The sequence below is a fragment of the Lepidochelys kempii genome, chromosome 14, assembly GCF_965140285.1.
Source record: "Lepidochelys kempii isolate rLepKem1 chromosome 14, rLepKem1.hap1, whole genome shotgun sequence".
In the NCBI taxonomy this organism is placed as follows: Eukaryota; Metazoa; Chordata; order Testudines; family Cheloniidae; genus Lepidochelys; species Lepidochelys kempii.
In genome coordinates this window covers 31,364,233-31,383,478 of record NC_136393.1, presented here as the reverse complement: position 1 = coordinate 31,383,478, position 19,246 = coordinate 31,364,233, and the positions used below count along the sequence as shown (strand labels likewise).

The following is a 19,246-nucleotide window of genomic DNA, read 5'->3' as shown; positions in this document are numbered from 1 at the left end:
TTTGATAGAGAGAAATGTGGCAGAACTGGAGATAATTTTTTTCAAATCAATATTGAAGAGAGATGGGATTGTTTTTCAATATGGAAGAAATAGCAATAAAATGACAAAATCTAAAGCTGGAGAGTTGGGTGGAATGCTTTTCATGGCTGTCTTTAAAGGTGCCCTGAAGAGAAGTCTCCATCACTGGCCCTCTTCAAATCCAGCCTGTCTGCCTTCCTGGAGGATGTGTTCGCCAAACACAGGTGACTGGGCTCGGATGACTGGGTAAAATGTACTCATGTGTGATACACAGACAAGATGATCTAATGGTCCCTTCTGGATCTATCAAAGTGGAAGAAGACTTAAGGCCTGTGCTCTTTTGTGCTTCTCCAGGGGACGTGGGGGACGCCTAGGAACACTGTGGAGTGTTTCCTTCCTAAAAATAAAGACACAGTTTTGCTTGTTTTCTTCTTCCCAAACATTGTGTTGTGTCTCTCCCCCCACCATCCCAGTAGCTGGAGGACTGGGGGATGACAAACCCCCATGTGTGTTGAGAGATTTCTCACACTGCGGTGAGGATGTTAAATCAGAACAGATATTTTCCTCCCCCACACTGGGCCGGGCCCAGAGGGGCGCTGGGGAAGGGCTCTCCCCGAACACACCCCGCAGGGGAGCAGCAGCGGCTCAACCTGGGTTCCCGGCCCACAATGGAGGCGACAGCCGCTGGTAACAAATTTCAGTGCGGGCCGCAGCTGCACAGGCTCAGATCTCTCCGTGCTTCGCTGTCCCCTTCCTGTCTTCCCTACCAGCACCCAGCACCTACCGCGCTCAGCTACTCCAGCCCCTTCCTGTGCCCTGAATCAGTAGCCCGGGCTGCAGCGCTCCAGGATCGTGGCTTTCTCTGGGGGCTGGAGCCAGCCCTTGGGGCAGCCCTGGGCTCTGCCGACACCAGCCCCTGAGCCGGAGCCTGCAGGTGAGGGGAGAGACCCGGGGGAAGGGCCGGGGCCGGGGCCGGGGAGGAAAGTGACTCTGGACCAACGGCCCCTCCTCGCCCCAGCTCTGCTCCCGGGGGGAGGGGCGGGGGTCTGCGAGTCCCGGAGCTGCTGCCCTCCCTGACCCCCCCCGGCTCTGCCCCCCCGCCCCGCGAGCCTGCAGGAGCCGAGCCAGCGCCGGGAGGGCGAACGGCCTGGGCCGGGCCAGGGCCCGAGTCTCCCGGCCCGAGGGGAGAGGAGGCAGGAGGGAGACAGGGGGAGAGACTGGAAGGGCCAGCAGGAGCAATGCGGGCGAGGGAGGTAAGAGGCACCAACCCTGCCAACCTAACGAGGTCTATTCAGGGCTTCAGGGTCCTGGCTGGAAAGGACCTAAAGGAGGAGAAAGTCCTTAACATAGTAACAGCTTTTCTTCCAGCAGAGCAGCTGGGGGTAGACTCCAAGCCCACTACAGACTCCCTGCTCCTTCCAAGCCAGCCAGGTCCCTCTGAATCACTGGGAGGTGTGTGCAGAGAGGGGAGGGAGTGATTCATTCTTTGATTTCTCTCCTCCCCACCCTTTTTATTTAACCAAACTCCTTTTTCCTCAGGAAGGGCAAAGCAGAGGCAGCCCCCCATGGGCTAAGAAGCTGCCAGGGAGCTGCACGTCACTGCAAACATTTTGATATTGCTCCCAAAAAATGTCCTAGCAGGCCTGACATTAATCCAGCACTGAGGTTTACTCATGTTTTCTAAATTTTATTTCTAATTTATCATAAATTGTCCCTTTGCAGACAAAGGGCTGACACATCTATCAGTGTAAATAACAATGAAAAAGGCCAGAAAACAGTATTGCCAGCCCCAGCAGTTGAAAAATCATGACTCAGTCCCCCAAAATCAGGAGATTGGCTTACAAATCATGAGGTTTTTTGAAATACTGAAATTCTGCTTCTTTTCTCTTTGCCCTCTGGGTTCTGTACCTTTAGGGTGCAGCCACTTCGTGCTTTTAAGCTTTTCTCTGCAGCCACAATGGCTAGAAACTTGTTTTTTACCAAAATAAAACAAATAAGATTTTGGTCTTATCACTTGGGTCCAGGAGGTGGAGTGGGGCTTTAAGAAAAATGTGAGCTATCCCATGAGTCACAGTAACAGTGTGAGAATTGGCAACTCTGACATAGGCCCTTCTCCTGGGAATACTAAATCCTCACTGGGCTCAAAGTTAAGCATGTATATGAGCCATTGCGGACTCCAGGCCTGGTGTATGAAATGTCTTAGGGTAAACTCTCCCTTGAGCAAATGTTAACTCAGCCCTAGACCGAGCATATGACAGTCAAAGTCACACCTGAGCCACGTTGCCTTGATGTGAGCTGGTGGCTCGAGGGGGACATGGAACAGGCGGCTGTGTATGTCCCTGCAGAACACTGGATGCTTTGAGATGTCTAACGCTCCTACAGGGGGTGTAACACGTTCCCTAGATATCTGGCTCCCCAAATAGCCTCCACAAACATGTTCTGATCCATTTGGATCTCACCCATCTTCAGTGCAGGAAGGGGCTGGCTTGAAGTCATAAAATGTTCTTGGTAACAAATATTCCATGGTTCTGTAATTCACCCTGATCTCGTCTGGTTTCTTTCCCCCTTGGCAGGATTTCTGATTCTCAAAACCCAGTGTGGTTTCCAGATGGAGCAAGGGGAAGAGCTGTGGGTCCCAAATCTCCAGGGTGCTGAGGAAAGGGAGAGTCCAAGAGGCTCCTGGGCAGGTGAGGAATTGGCTAAACAAACTCTGAAATCTCTGGAGCAGTTTCCTGGGGCCTGTCAGCCTGGAATCAAGTCCATTTCCAAACAATGCATTACATATAGTCCCAGGTGCTGGCTCTGCCTAGAGGCCTGCAGCCAACTTTTGTGGTTGTACAACCTTTTTTCCCCCATTTTTAAAACAGAAGGCTTTTCCCTCCCCCATTACTGTTTGGCAGCTGTCTACAAACTACAAGGGAGAAGCTAACACTACAGGAAAGAGCGAAACTTCTATGCCAAGTGCTGGCACTAGCACAAAGCAGACGGGGGTGAAACAGAAAATGCTCTAAACCCTTCATTGACACTGATGGTAGATGTCACCTGCAGCAGTAGCAGGCGAGAGCTTTTCAGTCAGCACTGTGATTTTAAGTTGACACTGTCCATTTAACTATCTGATCTCTGAGGCCACTAATCTGCCGTCCCTTCTTGCTGCAAGTTTGCTTTTTCCAAATACTGTGCAAGTAAATGTAGCTTGAGCATCAGTTTGTTCATTTGTCTTTATTACAGTTAAAACATCTGATTGTATTAGACTGGAAACCCAGATCCCTCCTTACCGCCGTTAGTTACACTCACTCATTGTCTTGTGTCTATGTGGGGCTGTTACCTCCAAAATTAGAGGCACCCCACAATGACCTTCCTACCCCAATAACGCTATTAATTTATCTATTTTGGTAATTAAAAGGGGATGGCCTGCCCTAGAGCATTTGCCAGGGTGTTTCTCTCCAAACTTTAGAGGACTCCCCAGAACAGATTCGCTCTGTTGATCCTTAGAAGGAAACAGACAGGCTTCCTCTCAAAGGATTGACACTCAGGCAGTATTCTTTGAGGACAAAAATATTCTTTATTTAGCACAATGTTCCTTAATACAAATTTGTTAAAAGAATAAAGAATCCGTATATTTTCTTATCAAGGCATAAAGTCTATTAGCACAGATACACAAAGTATTCAAAATTGCAATACCATACAACTGAAAATAGCTTCAGGTGGTTACATTCTGTGTGAGATGGCCAGACACACATAGAATGCTGAAAACAAACTCTTACACATCTAAATCATAGCATACACAAACATCCAGCTTTATTATCCCATGCATACACATTCATGCAGTTTAATAATAAGAGGATTATCCTGCTTACTTTCTCCGCTGTTGTCTTTTCCCTCTGAGAGCTCCTTCTGCTGTTACTGTTTTTGGTGTTGCCACTGCTTGTCTCTTCTTAAGTGATTTTAACTCTTTTCTTCTTCTTCTCCTTCCGCTCACCTCACACTGACTAAAATCGGCCAGTTTTTTGCCTTATATACAGATTCTAGCCTTCTCTGATTGGTCATGGGTGCTAACCTATCTGTCAATCAAAGCCAGACCTGATTGAAAACTTGTGTCTTATTTGACTGATCTGCTTGAAGACTTACCTCTTGACTTACTTTCAGGTTTTGGAGTGACCTTTATTTCTGCTCAGCCTGCCTGCTTGCTATTGGCCAAATCTCTCCCAGACATCCATTTTGGATTTCTCTGACTGTGACTGCTTGTGACCACCACCTTGTTATTGCTAGCCATAACCACCTAAAACTATCTTTGTTAACTATTAAACCTCTGTAATTATAAACAAATATCCATATCTAAGTATACTCTAACACTGTCATTCACTGTCACCACTCTGTTTTTTATTATTTTAAACAAATTTAATTTCTATCTCTCGCCGCTTCAGCTAGTGGTGGCAGTGCAGCAGTCTTAGTGCTGCATTCCTTACACAGAACAGAGTGGCTGAAAACTCTCTTGTATCAGCGTGCTGGGCCTGGATCAGCCACCCCACTGGTGTTGCTGGTGCAGAGGACTCAGTGGCAGCTGATTTCAGAGCTGTGTCGATCACCCCTGCTGAAAGCAAGTCTGAAATTCCCCAGAACAGACAGGCTTTCAACTGGGCTCTGAGTTGCTCCTCGGGGCAGGGATCCTGTCTCTGTCTGTGTTTGTGGAGTACTTAGCACAATGGGGCCCTGATCCTGCTTGGGGTCTTTGAGCGCAACCTGACTATGAATAACTCTATTGTCCACATCCCTTCCCCTCCCAGAGCCTGCAGCCTTGTCTGCATTAGAGACTGAACTGGTTTGTAATTAGGCTGGTTGTATTGAAATGACCCAGGGTGAGTCAGTTTGGGAACCCTTGCACTTCCTCAATTCAGCTGCCATGTCCCTGAGGTTCCTGGCCTGCAGCCTCCTCCCTTCTGGCCATGACAAACACCATCCTAGGCCTGTTACAGACATTCAGAAAGCTGCTACAAAAATCATCTTCCTGGCTTGTGCTGTCACCATAGTAACTCCCCACCCCCATCCTCCCGGGTCCTCCCTTCAATGCATCAAATATAAACGACTTGTGTCACTTTTAAGGCCTTTTACAACCTCGCCCTCTCCTACCCACCATCTCCGATGTGTTATCAAGAATCATAGAGTCATAGACTATTAAGGTTCGAAGAGACCTCAGGAGGTCATCTAGTCCAACCCCCTGATCAAAGCAGGACCAACACCAGCTAAATCATCCCAGCCAAGACTTTGTCAAGCCTTAAAAACCTCTAAGGATGGAGATTCCACCACCTCCCTAGGTAACGCATTCCAGTGCTTCACCACCCTCCTAGTGACATAGTGTTTCCTAATATCCAACCTAGACCTCCCCCACTGCAACTTGAGACCATTGCTTCCTGTTCTGTCATCTGCCACCACTGAGAACAGCCTAGCTCCATCCTCACTGGAACCCCCCTTCAGGTAGTTGAAGGCTGCTATCAAATCCCCCCTCATTCTTCTCTTCTGCAGACTAAATAACCCCAGCTCCCCTCAGCCTCTCCTTGTAAGTCATGTGCTCCAGCCCCCTCATCATTTTTGTTGCCCTCCACTGGACTCTCTCTCCAATTTGTCCAGATCCCTTCTGTAGTGGGGGGACCAAAACTGGATGCAATACTTCAGGAATGGCCTCACCAGTGCCAAATAGAGGGGAATAATCACTTCCCTCAATCTGCTGGCAATGCTCCTACTAATACAGCCCAATATGCTATTGGCCTTCTTGGCAACGAGGGCACTCTGCTGACTCATATCCAGCCTCTCATCCACTGTAACCCCTAGGTCCTTTTCTGCAGAACTGTTGCTTAGCCAGTTGGTCCCCAGCCTGTAGCGGTGCATGGGATTCTTCCTTCCTAAATGCAGGACTCTGCACTTGTCGTCCTTGAACCTCATCAGATTTGTTTTGGCCCAATCCTCCAATTTGTGTAGGTCACTCTGGACCCTATCCCTACCCTCCAGCATATCTACCTCTCCCCCGATCTTAGTGTCATCTGCAAACTTGCTGAGGGTGCAATTAATCCCATCATCCAGCTCATTGAGAGGCAGAACCCCACCTCTGCTCTGCCAGCGATACCAGCCATGCTACCCATCAGTCTGTACTGCCCTCAAGTTTCCTGCCCCCACTCACCCCCACTGTCCTCAGTGCATGAGAGGAGCTCACTGTAAACTACACTAAGCCACTCCATTGTCCCCCTTCAGATTCCTCCTTAAAACTGACCTCTGCCATGATAAGCACTTCAGGGCAAGGGACTCTGTGTGTGTGTGTGTGTGTGTGTGTGTACATGGTGCCTAGCTGTGTGTGTGTGTGTGTGTACACGGTGCCTAGCTGTGTGTGTGTGTACACGGTGCCTAGCTCTGTGTGTGTGTGTGTGTGTGTGTGTACACGGTGCCTAGCTCTGTGTGGGGGGGGGTGTATACAGTGCCTATCTGCGTGTGTGTGGGGAGGTGTATACGGTGCCTAGCTGTGAGTGTGTGTGTGTGTGTATGTACACGGTGCCCACCTCTGTGTGTGTGTGTATGTACACGGTGCCTAGCTGTGTGCGAGTCTGGGGGTGTGTACACGGTGCCTAGCTGCGTGCGTGTGTGTGTTTACACGGTGCCTAGCTGCGTGCGTGTGTGTGTGTGTTTACACGGTGCCTAAGCTCTGTATAGATGTGTGTGCCTAGCACAGTAGGGCCCCATACGCATAATTAATACTGTTAAAGGGTAATTTTCTCCAGCATGCACAGAGCCTGGGGATTTTAGTGCTTCTTCTCATTATTGTTACCAGTTACGGTTTTTATTGTGGCTGCTGAAGCTGACTCACTAGGTTCATTCATTCCCCAAAATGCAGTTTCTTGAAATCTCACTCCCCTGTCCTGCTGCATCCTCTGACAAACCCTCCCATTATCACTGTGCTGAGCCCCTAGGGTGACCAGATAAAATGGACAAAATATCGGGACACAGGGGGGAAGCAAAAAAAAAAAAAAAAAGCTGCCGGAGTGGCCAAAGCCGCAATATCGGGACAAATGGCATCCCGACCGTGCATCAGTCAGGACACAGGACAAAGAACTAAAAATTGGGACAGTCCTGATTTTATCGGGGTGTCTGGTCACCCTATGAGCTCCTCACTTGTGCTCATGGGCCCCAAGATTCCCTCTGCTCCTCTCACTTTCACTGGGCTCAGCTCTGGCAGTGAGAAGCAGATCCAGGCAACTCCATAGCGGGTTAGGCCTCCTCTTTTTGAGATCCAGACGTACTGTCTGTGTATTTGAGGAGCCCCTTTGATGATGTGTGTCTGGATGTGTGTTCTGAGCAGAGATGTGGGAGTCCAGTTCCCCATTAGCAGAGTGGCTGGACTTTGAGGCCCTGGAGAGCTGGCCCAGGGATTTCACTGCTTTGAAATGGGCTGAGGTTAAAACCTGGGAACATTCTCTGTGATAAATATCCCACAAAGAAGTAATTCACCCTGATCTCAGAAAAGCAATGTGGTCTCCCATCTGGAATGAGGAGAAGAGTTATGGTGTCTGATCTCCAGGGCAAGGGAGGCCTGAACAGGTGAGGAATCAGTTAAACCAGCTTGGGGGGAAAACAGGAAGTGAAGAAAAATCAGGTTCCCTCGAAGAGCTCATGAACTCCTGGGTTGTCAGGATTGTCCCCAGCTGCTGTAACTTCATGGCAGATGTCACTCACGGCTTCCAACCCCTTGACTCACACCTGGCAACACCTGAGTTTCCCCAGAGTGTTTGGATGGGATGTGGAGGTTCAATTTGCCCCCTCCTCTCAGGAGTGGGTGAGAGGGGAATTCAGCTCCTGGTGTTCTGATCTCCCCAGCAGTTACTTTGTTTTGTTTCCCCTGGCACAGGGAGTGACTCCTGTCAGTATTCTGTCTCTGTCCCAGCAGGTGATGGGATGGTGAGTGAGAGCGAGGAGGAGAACCCTGAGCAGGAAGGTCCTGAGCAAGTGGAACTGTATGAGGTGGGACCAGGGAGATCAGATGGGGATGTTTCCCCCGAGCAGGGCAAAGCCTGCGGGAATCAGGGCAGGTCAGAGAAGGAGCAGGAAAGCCACCCAGAAGAGAGACAGGAGAATCCCGGTCACACTCGGGGATATTTTGGGAGACACAATGACTCTACGATCCACAGGGGACCCTGCCCCGGGGAGAAACCCAACACGTGTGAGGACTGTGGGAAAAGCTTCAGCCTGAGGTCAAATCTGATCACCCATCAAAGACTGCACCTGGGGGAGAGACCCTACCAGTGCCCGGAGTGCGGGCGCTGCTTCAGCCAGAGCTCGCATCTCATCACGCACCAGCGTCTGCACACGGGAGAGCGACCCTACCGGTGCCGGGACTGCGGAAAGAGCTTCAATGTGAACTCAGACCTGATTAAACACCAGCGAACGCACACAGGCGAGAGGCCCTATCCCTGCACCGAGTGTGGGCGGCGATTCAGCAGCAGCTCAAACCTCACGAGGCACCAGCGGCTGCACACGGGCGAGAGACCCTATCGGTGCGAGGCCTGTGGGGAAAGCTTCCGGGACTGCTCATCCCTCACAATTCACCAGAGAGCACACACGGGAGAGAGGCCCTATGTCTGCCCCGACTGCGGGAAAGGCTTCACTGACAGCTCCCTCCTCATCAAGCACCAGAGGACGCACCAGACAGAGAAGTGCTTTAACTGCCCTGACTGCGGGAAAAGCTTCTCCACCAGCACGTACCTGGCCAGGCACCAGAGAACCCACCTGGCCGAGAAGCCCTATCGGTGCGACGAGTGCGGCAGGGGATACAGCCAGTTCGCTCACCTCACCACCCACCAGAGAGTGCACACGGGAGAGAGGCCCTACATCTGCCCCGACTGCGGGAAAAGCTTCACCACCAGCTCTGCCCTGACCAAGCACAAGAGGATCCACACGGGAGAGAGGCCCTATGTCTGCCCTGACTGTGGGAAAAGCTTCACTCAGAGCTCAAACGTTATCACCCACTGGAGACTCCAGCATGGGAAATCCCTGTGAGACCCCTGGCATGGCCACCGTGGGAACAGCAGCTCTGCCCCTCCCCACCCCCAGCCTCAGAAATTCCTGTGAGAGCCCAGCATGGCCACGGGAACAGCAACTCTGCCCATCCCCCACCCGTAGCCTGGGAAATCCCTGTGAGACCCCCAGCACTGACTCCACAGGAACAGCAACTCTGCCCACCCCCCACCCGTAGCCTGGGAAATCCCTGTGAGACCCCTGGCACTGACTCCACAGGAACAGCAACTCTGCCCATCCCCCACCCGTAGCCTGGGAAATCCCTGTGAGACCCCCAGCACTGACTCCACAGGAACAGCAGCTCTGCCCATCCCCCACCCGTAGCCTGGGAAATCCCTGTGAGACCCCCAGCACTGACTCCACAGGAACAGCAGCTCTGCCCCTCCCCAAACCCCAGCATGGCTGCCACAGGAACACAGCTCTGGCCCTCCCCTACCATGACCACCATGGGAACAGCTGCTGTGCCCCTCCCCCCACCATGACCACCACAGGAATAGCAGCTCTCCCCTCCCCACCCCCCCACCCCCGGGAAATCCCTGTGAGAGACACACACCTCTCCCCCGGCACAGCTGCCATGGGAACAGCAGCTCTGCCCATCTCTACCCCCCAGCCTGGGAAATCCCTGTGAGACCCCCGGCACAGCCGCCATGGGAACAGCAGCTCTGCCTGCTGATTCCCACCCATGGCACCAGTCTTTTGCCTGCCCTTTCATGGCATAGCAAGCGGCGGTGGCCGATGACCCCTTGGCTTTGTGGGTTTGGCGCTCCTCAGTGCTGTTGAGTCCCTCTGCCCCCTGCTGATCTGGTGCAAGGGAGAGAGAAGAAACCTACTACTGGTGCCAGCTCCCTAGAATGAAGTCTCCCCATTCCCATCTCCACTGCGCCTACCTCAGTACTTTAGGGCTGGGGTCATACAAACCCTCTCCCCTCCGGCACGGTTCTTGGGTTGTTGGTTTCCTGCTGGGTCTGGTCAGTGCCTGTCACATGTTCATAAAAGTTTCATTCCTTAAACTCACGTGTTTTCTTGAAGAGCAGCCATAGTGCTGGTGTCAGCAGAACCAGCAGACTAGCTGGGGCCTGTGGAGGATATGGACAGCAGGTGGGGATCAGTGGGGGAAGGAAGCAGGGCGCCATTAGAGCTGAGGTTCTGGTCAATAATGATCAGAGCTCAGAGAATAATGCCAACCAATTTCCACACAGATTATTTGAATTTGTGCCTGGGTTTTCTTTGGCCCTGTTCATGCCCCTTTGTGATCATTTGCTCTCAAGCAATTGGGCTTTACTATCACAGGTGTCTGTGGAAATGAATTTCCAAGTTGCCCATGTGAGTAATCAGATTTTAAATTCAAAGTAATCGAGCCAAGAATAAACAATACCATGTGACTTACATGGCCTAGTACAACTAAGGAACACACTTGACAGTTCAGCAATGGAGTATTTGCAATTAAACCAGAGAGTGAAGCAATTTGAAAAGATACTCTTTCAACAACCAGTACATCTGAGGGAATCATGATCTACATTGCAGATCTACATTGCAGGCAAATATGCTCAATTCCTAGAAGAAATTCATCATTATGAGCTAATTGCTCATCTCTTCAGTATGAGCTAATTGTTCATCTCTAGCAATGAGATGCAGAGATAATGAATCCTAAACAATTTTTCCTGTAGTACACAAAATGCCTGATCTCGGCTCATTTCACTTTGAAGCAAGGAAGCAATGGGGTTTCAGTGCTATTGAACAATTCTCATTGATCACAAGGATTTGAGTTTACTGGGTGATTGGGCAGCACAGAGGCAGGTGAAGTTCAGAACAGAGAGGAATAAAGTGAAGCATGCTGGAAAGAACACTTTGTGTTAGGTAGACACGCTGAAACGAACTGTAACCACAAAGGAAGAAGGCCGGGGGGTCATTCTGGTCAGGTTAGTGTAAACATCCTCTCAAGGCACAGAGATGGCTTAACACAACCCAGAGGCTGGGCTGCGTTAAAAAGTGTAAATGGGGTCTGAATGAGCTCTCCCGTAACCTCTAGAGCTGAGCTGGGGGCGGGGGGGGGGCAGGGAGGACTTCAGGAGCAGACTGTGTTTGCACTGATGCCTACTCTGTCTAGGTGGGCAGGAGATAGAGCTGCTTTGCCAAAGTGATCAGTTCTGGATGGTTTTGAGTTACAAATCACTCTAGTATTTGAAAGCAGGGGCAATGAAATGTTGTTATCCTGATTGGACAAGTAAAGGGCAGCAGAACTGTGCTTTGCCTGACCTGATTGAAGGGCTCACCCTATATTGAACCTCACTTGCTAAGCAGGGGCTAGAGATGTCAAATCCCTATAAAGGGAAAGGGAGGGGCAGGGTTTGTATGTGATGTGGACTCTGTTTAAAGAGTTCTAGGCACCATTTGATCTTTCCTCCTCCAGGATTTAAAAACAGAGCTGATTAGACTCAATTGAGAGTCATTATTTCTGCTCAGCAGTTACCACAGCTGAATCCCTGATAGCCAGTCTATGGGCTATGCCTTGGACCTGGTGCTGGGATAGTAGTGAAATGAAGGACAATGCAGAAGCTGTACTGGCAGTGAGGTTCCCTCCTACCCACTGAAATCACCAAAGACCTGGCTTAAGCGGTGGAACCTCAGAACATGGTGTCACAGAAGTGGTGGTGAACATCCAACAGCGGCAGCAAGTAGGCAGAGGCAAGCAGCCAATTGCAGAGGTGCATAGCAACTGCAGAGACATAGCTCAATGCTCCCCCCTAGCTCCCTTTTTGAATGTACCTCTGAATTCTGGGTCTTCGCATACCGAGAACAGCAACTGTGAGTGAGGTGCAGCGGTGGGGGAGGGGAGTGAGATGTGTTAAAGGGACATTCATTCATTGGACTTTCCCACTGCAATGTGGGAAATTGAGGAAAAGGACACTGCGGTCACATGCTTGGAAAGTGGTTGTGGTGTTTTCCCAACTTACCACTTGGTTCCTTTTCCCTTCTAATAAAAGTTCTCTTTTGTTATACATAGACTCAGTGCTTGCGAGTGGGGCAGTACTACCTCTTAGAGGCACCCAGAGGTAGTGGTCAGTTTTCCCAGATTCCTGGGTGGAAGCTATAGCCAGTTCTGTTTTGTATTGTTAAGAGGGACCCCGAGATATTGAACCCAGCCCTTGTTGCTGTTGTCACCGCCTGGCAGCAAGGTTCCATTAGCCCAGATAATGTGACTGCAGATGATGGTTCTGTCAGTCGGTAGTGCTGTATGATGCACTCACATCTCCAATTCATGGTCCATTTTCATAAATTTCAGTCATAGCATTTTAAAAATCTTGAATTTCACAGTTTCAGATATTTAAATCTTAAATTTCATGGTGGTGTAATAAAACATAATATGTATTTTAAAATGGCAAAATATAAACATGTAAAGCCCTTAAGCCTCTGTTTCTCAAACTGGGGGTCCTGACACAAAAGGGGGTTGCAAAGCTATCGTAGGGGGTTCACAGTATTGCCACCCTTCCTTCTGCGTTGCCTTCAGAGCTGGGTGGCTTGAGAGCAGCGGCTGCTGGCCAGGTGCCCAGCTCTGAAGACAACACCGATGCCAGCTGCAGCACAGAAGTAAGGGTGGCAATAATGTGACTCCCCCCTACAATAACCTTGCAACCCCCTTTTAGATCGGGACACCCAAGTTGAGAAATGCTGTATTTTTGTATACTTTTACCCTGTAGTATAGAGTAAAAGTATACAAAAGACCAGATTTCATGGGGGAGATAAGATTTCACGGTCTGTGACATGTTTTTTCGTGCCGTGAATTTGGTAGGACTCTACACATGAAGTATACAGTGGTTCCTGGGGCCGTCCATTTCTCAATGGTGAGTCCTGTATCCTTATCACTGCATTTCATTCCCTGTTCAGAGAAACGGGACTGTGGATCCTCAGTATTACAGAGCTCGCCTCCCTCCCTGTGTGTCTGTTGGCAGCTGAGATCATCTGAACTGCCCTCACACATCTAAATGAAAGAACCCCTGGCTCCCACTGGCAGAGCCCCTCAGCCCTTCTCTGTAACCAGGCAGATTGCCAAGGTACCCGCATTCACCTCCCCCACCCCTGCCACTCTCACCACAAGCCATGAAGAAAAGACAGGGCACCCAGAGAAGGTGGCAGTAAAAGTGAAGAGATGGGACTGGCCAGTCATACTGTGTTGGTGGGAAGGAGCCAGGGGGTGGCAGAAATCTCCCTTCAGCCAAAGGAGTCAGTACCCATGCTCAGGTGATATACCCCCTCACTCCCTTCCTGCTCCCAGGTTCCCTACCAGCCCCCAGTCCCCTCTCACTCTCGTCTCCCACCCTCACCTTCCAGTAATGCCACCTGCTCGAGAACTACAGCCACCAACAGGATCAACTCGTTCTGGATTGTTGGGCCGGTCCTCCCATGTGTCTCTGAGCCTCAGATGTCTCCGATCCACAGACAGGATGAGCCATGCCTGGATCCAGAGTCACATGCACTGGGAAAGAGAGTTGCAGGGTCAGTGTGAGAGGAGAGATCAGTCAATGAACTGGAAGGGAATAAACCTGTCTTCCCCATTAATCACTCTTTAATCCCTATGTCAGGCTGTCTGGCGCAGCTCATGGCTGTGAGTAAGTGCCTGCCTCAGGGCAGACTGTCAAAAACAGGGCAGACACCCTTAACTGGTGGTTTGTTCTGTGATTAGATTTCTCCAAGCCAGTAACAAATGTGAACTCCTGGATCACTATCAGTATCGCCTTGGAGTCACAGACAGTCCCCTTAGCCCTGGTCTACACTAGGACTTTAGGTCAAATTTAGCAGCGTTAAATCGATGTAAACCTGCACCCATCCACATGATGAAGCCCTTTATTTCGACTTAAAATCGATTTCCGTACTCCACCCCTGACAAGTGGATTAGTGCTTAAATCGGCCTTGCCGAATTTGGGGTACTGTGGACACAATTCGACAGTATTGGCCTCCGGGAGCTATCCCAGAGTGCTCCATTGTGACCGCTCTGGACAGCACACTCAACTCAGATGCACTGGCCCGGTAGACAGGAAAAGAACTGCGAACTTTTGAATCTCATTTCCTGTTTGGGCAGCATGGGAAGCTGCAGGTGACCATACAGAGCTCATCAGCAGAGGTGACCATGATGGAGTCCCAGAATCGCAAAAGAGCTCCAGCATGGACTGAACGGGAGGTACGGGATCTGATCGCTGTATGGGGAGAGGAATCCATGCTATCAGAACTCCGTTCCAGTTTTCGAAATGCCAAAATCTTTGTCAAAATCTCCCAGGGCATGAAGGACAGAGGCCATAACAGGGATCCGAAGCAGTGCCACGTGAAACTTAAGGAGCTGAGGCAAGCCTACCAGAAAACCAGAGGGGCGAACGGCCACTCTGGGTCAGAGCCCCAAACATGCCGCTTCTATAATGAGCTGCATGCCATTTTAGGGGGTTCAGCCACCACTACCCCAGCCGTGTTGTTTGACTCCTTCAATGGAGATGGAGGCAACACAGAAGCAGGTTTTGGGGACGAAGAAGATGATGATGATGAGGTTGTAGATAGCTCACAGCAAGCAAGCGGAGAAACCGGTTTTCCCAACAGCCAGGAACTGTTTCTCACCCTGGACCTGGAGCCAGTACCCCCTGAACCCACCCAAGGCTGCCTCCTGGACCCGGCAGGTGGAGAAGGGACCTCCGGTGAGTGTACCTTTTAAAATACTATACATGGTTTAAAAGCAAGCATGTGAAAGAATTAATTTGCCCTGGCATTCGCGGCTCTCCTGGATGTACTCCCAAAGCCTTTGCAAAAGGTTTCTGAGGAGGGCAGCCTTATTGCGTCCTCCATGGTAGGACACTTTACCACTCCAGGCCAGTAACACGTACTCGGGAATCATTGTACAACAAAGCATTGCAGTGTATGTTTGCTGGCGTTCAAACAACATCCGTTCTTTATCTCTCTGTGTTATCCTCAGGAGAGTGAGATATCATTCATGGTCTCCTGGTTGAAATAGGGTGCTTTTCTTTAGGGGACATTCAGAGGAGCCCGTTCCTGCTGAGCTGTTTGCCTGTGGCTGAACAGAAATGTTCCCCGCTGTTAGCCTTGGGGAGGGGGGAGGGTTGAGGGGGTAGCCACGTGGTGGGGGGAGGCAAAATGCGACCTTGTAACGAAAGCACATGTGCTATGTATGTAATGTTAACAGCAAGGTTTACCCTGAAAGACTGTAGCCACTGTTTTATAAAATGTGTCTTTTTAAATACTGCTGTCCCTTTTTTTTTTCTCCACCAGCTGCATGTGTTTCAATGATCACAGGATCTTCTCCTTCCCAGAGGCTAGTGAAGATTAGAAAGGAAAAAAAACGCACTCGTGATGAAATGTTCTCTGAGCTCATGCAGTCCTCCCACACTGACAGAGCACAGACAAATGCGTGGAGGCAAATAATGTCAAAGTGCAGGAAAGCACAAAATGACCGGGAGGAGAGGTGGCGGGCTGAAGACAGGGCTGAAGCTCAAATATGGCGGCAGCGTGATGAGAGGAGGCAGGATTCAATGCTGAGGCTGCTGGAGGACCAAACCAGTATGCTCCAGTGTATGGCTGAGCTGCAGCAAAGGCAGCTGGAGCACAGACTGCCACTACAGCCCCTGTGTAACCAACCACCCTCCTCCCCAAGTTCCATAGCCTCCACACCCAGACGCCCAAGAACACGGTGGGGGGGCCACCGGCCAACCAGCAACTCCGCCACAGAGGATTGCCCAAAAAAAAGAAGGCTGGCATTCAATAAATTTTATTTTGCTGGGTGCAAACTAATTAAGGTGGTGGGATATAATTGGTTAGATAATGCATCCGATGAAATGAGCTGTAGCTCATGAAGGCTTATGCTCAAATAAATTGGTTAGTCTCTAAGGTGCCACAAGTACTCCTTTTCTTTTTGCGGATACAGACTAACACAGCTGCTACTCTGAAACATGTTACAATATGTTAGGATTGGTTAGTTAAATTTCAGTAACATGACAGGTTAAGGTATAGCTAAGCAGAACTCAAGTTTTACTATATAGTCTGCAGTCAATCAGGAAGTAAGCGGGGGGAATGGGAACAGGGAATGGGGGTGGGGGAATTGGAATTATGTTTTGCTAAGGAGGGAATGGAACAGGGAATGAGAACAGGGACACAGGCAAGACTCTGTGGTGTCAGAGCTGGGAAGGGAGACACTAAGGAAGGAAATTGGAATCATTGCTTGCTGGAAGTTCACCCCAATAAACATTGAATTGTTTGCACCTTTGGACCTCAGGTATTGTTGCTCTCTGTTCATGCGAGAAGGACCAGGGAAGTGAGTGGGTGAAAGAATAAGCCCTCTAATACTGCCTGAGTCAGCAATGTCAGCAGATTCAGGGGGCTGAGCCTGTCTGGTTTGTTAACCTCATGGAGATGCAGCTGGTGGGTCTCAGGAGGTTTTAGCCTCTCTAACACAATGTCTACACATGCACTGTGTGAACTTCAGCAGGTCGACCATGGCTTGATGCCATTTGGCAGGGGGGCGGGTTTGACTGCATTGCTATATTGGGGCACTTATGTCAGCCCGATACAAATTTGAGTGTAGACACATGTACACAAAGGTGGATGCAGGGCAACTTATGGTGACCTAACTTTGTCATGTAGATGAGGCCTCAGAATATGGAACCAAATTTAGCCCAATGCCTCCTCGGGCAGTGCCCTGGTGGGAGGGGGAATCTCCTGGAGTGCCCACAGTGCTGTGCAGGGTTGTGGGTACAGAGGGAACCAGAACAGTGACAATGGTGGTGGTGGAGAAGGGTAAAATTGCAGATTCCCCACCCCAGGGGTTAGGAGAGAGCCCCTGCAAGCAGCCAGCATGTGCATTGCAGATTTAACTTTAACCCTGAGATGCTCACACACGCTTGGAGGTGTCTGGCTTCCCCATAAAGACTTAAAAGCCAAACAACTAAGCCCCCCGCCCCCAGATTCACAGTTGGGGAGGCAATGCCTGAAATGGCACCCTCCTGGGCTTGGCCTGAATCTCCATGAACCAGGCCAGCTCCCCATTGTAGACCTCCACCCTCTGGGGCCAGACCAGTTATCTTCCCAGGGCCATGCAATATGATGCTGCGCTAGGACTCTGCAACAGACCCTTCAGCCCGCTGTGAACCAGGCTGCTGGCTGCTAGCATTGGCTGTGTGTCTCCCTCGCTGCAGTGGAGACTGACCCCAGCCCTGCCCCAAGATTGCTAAATGACTACCATCACTACCCGGAGATCTGGCAAGTTCTTGGGGCTCCCTGCATCCCTGACGCACATCTGGCTTTGCAGGGGAGCCCGATTGGAGAGCTGGTGTGTGCCACTGAGGGCATCAGGCCATGCTGGAAGCAAGGCGGCGACCCTGAGACAGGAACAGGAGAGTTCATTCATTCATTGTTCAAAACCAAAAGGCTAATTTCTTTTTCGAAAACTGCCATAGAAAAACTTTTTAAAACTGTTGGAAATACCTAACAGGGGATTTTTAAAAAGCCTTTGAAGGACTAAGTGTTTTTGTTTTAAAAAATTCTACCAGCTCCAAGCATCAGCCATGTTATATTCCTGCTGTCACCATTCGAGGAAATGTTTGTCCTGGCTTTAGAGAGACACGGGGAGGGGAGAGGGGTAATATACCCCCAATTGGGGATATTGCAGATTATGTACTCCTTATGCCATCTGATCCTAAACTTCGTACCCCTTGATAATCTGTACGTTATTCCCTGATAACCAGAAACTTTTATGCTTAAACTCTGTACCATTTTCTTTTTATTTTAATGTAACCCTTCTGCCAGGCCTAGTTGATAGCAGCAAGGGCCGGGTACAGTACACAGGGGTTCCCTCTCATCAAAGCAAATGCAAAACTGGCTCGAGCCCCCATCCAGTGACCTGGGAAAAATCTTATACACCCCCTGGGCGCCTCAAAGAGGCAATACTTCCCCTCTCGCAAGCACAGAGTCTCAGTGTAGCAGAAAATCTTTAATAACATGAGGTAAACGACATCAACATTAAATTGGGGAAACACCACAACTAGTGTTCATTAACCAAACCATGAGCAAAGACCCACCCCAGCAAATTGGGCCACATCCTTTCCCTTGGGTTCTTGAGTCCCAGAACCCAAACGTCTCTTGAGTCCAGCAATCCGCAAATCACCCAAAATTCAAAAAGTCCAGCCCCAGAGTTCAAAAGTTCATCTGCAGAGTGTTACTCCCCAGTCTGGCTAAAATGTGCCTGTGGGGGGGTGGGAAGAGGTAAGGGGTGCCTTACATATCCTGAAGCTGACTGCCCCACAGGGCTCTGCTCTACTCCGCTGTCTCACGACTGGCTCCGCTCTGCACAGCTCACCATCTCACAAACACTCCGCCAGCCTATCCACAAACAGCACCACTGCACTCCAGTTCTTCCAGCTCCCCACTATTTGACACAGTGATTCCAGCACTTAGTGATTTCAGCTCATAGTAGTGGGAGCCTTAGTGCTGGTGTACCATAAGGCCAAAGTGAATTCAACACAGTATCTGTAGCAAGACTCTTAATAGACCCCAAATTAGCTCTGACATTCTACAGTGGAGAGAGACAGAGGTGCAATTGGTGTTTCAGGCCCACACCACCAGGTACAAATACCTGTCTCAAGCCTCTCCCAATTCACAGAGTTTTGGAACCCATGTCCCTTGCCTAGCGAGTGCTACTTAGTTGATGGTGAGTCCCTCCATCATAACAAAAGGCCAAGTACAGTTCCAACCACAGTTCCCATAATGGTAATATGGTAATATCAGGGTAATAACAATTTATTCTTCCCGCCCCAATAACAGAGACACTGGGGATCCCACAACAGCCAAAGTGACCATTTGGGCAGTTATGGCCTCATTCTAGGCAGGGTGGGTGTGCCCATGCAAATGAGATCAGCCCCTAAAGTTCTTTTCCACAACTTGCCACACCTCACCACCAGATGTCAGGGTGGAATTCATCCTGACTCTGCTTACATTAATATCATCTTAATAAAATTCTTAAATCTGTTATTGGCCCAACTTCTGTTGGGGAGAGAGACAAGCTTTTGAGCATACACAGAGCTTTTCATCAGGACCTGACGAAGAGCTCTGTGCAGCCTGGAGGCTTGTCTCTCACACCAACAGAAGTTGGGCCAATAACAGATACTACCTCACCCTCCTTGCCTCT

General features: G+C 50.0%; 1 protein-coding gene across 8 annotated transcripts; it reads left to right on the top strand.

Moving 5' to 3' along the window:
- The first annotated feature begins 665 nt into the window (after positions 1-665).
- LOC140898233 (uncharacterized) lies at positions 666-15,954 on the top strand. 8 transcript variants are annotated; one of them, XM_078848825.1, is made up of 4 exons: positions 666-952; positions 1,558-1,683; positions 2,592-2,705; positions 7,907-10,864. In XM_078848825.1, the coding sequence occupies exons 3-4, from the start codon at positions 2,627-2,629 to the stop codon at positions 9,052-9,054; spliced, it is 1,227 nt and encodes a 408-aa protein (XP_078704951.1). In that variant the 5' UTR covers positions 666-952; positions 1,558-1,683; positions 2,592-2,626; the 3' UTR covers positions 9,055-10,864. The 8 variants fall into 8 exon arrangements, with proteins under 8 accessions (XP_078704951.1, XP_078704952.1, XP_078704954.1 ...); XM_078848828.1 differs by having other exon boundaries at positions 667-952; positions 7,943-10,864; XM_078848829.1 differs by having other exon boundaries at positions 668-952; positions 7,946-10,864.
- Positions 15,955-19,246: the final 3,292 nt, after the last annotated feature.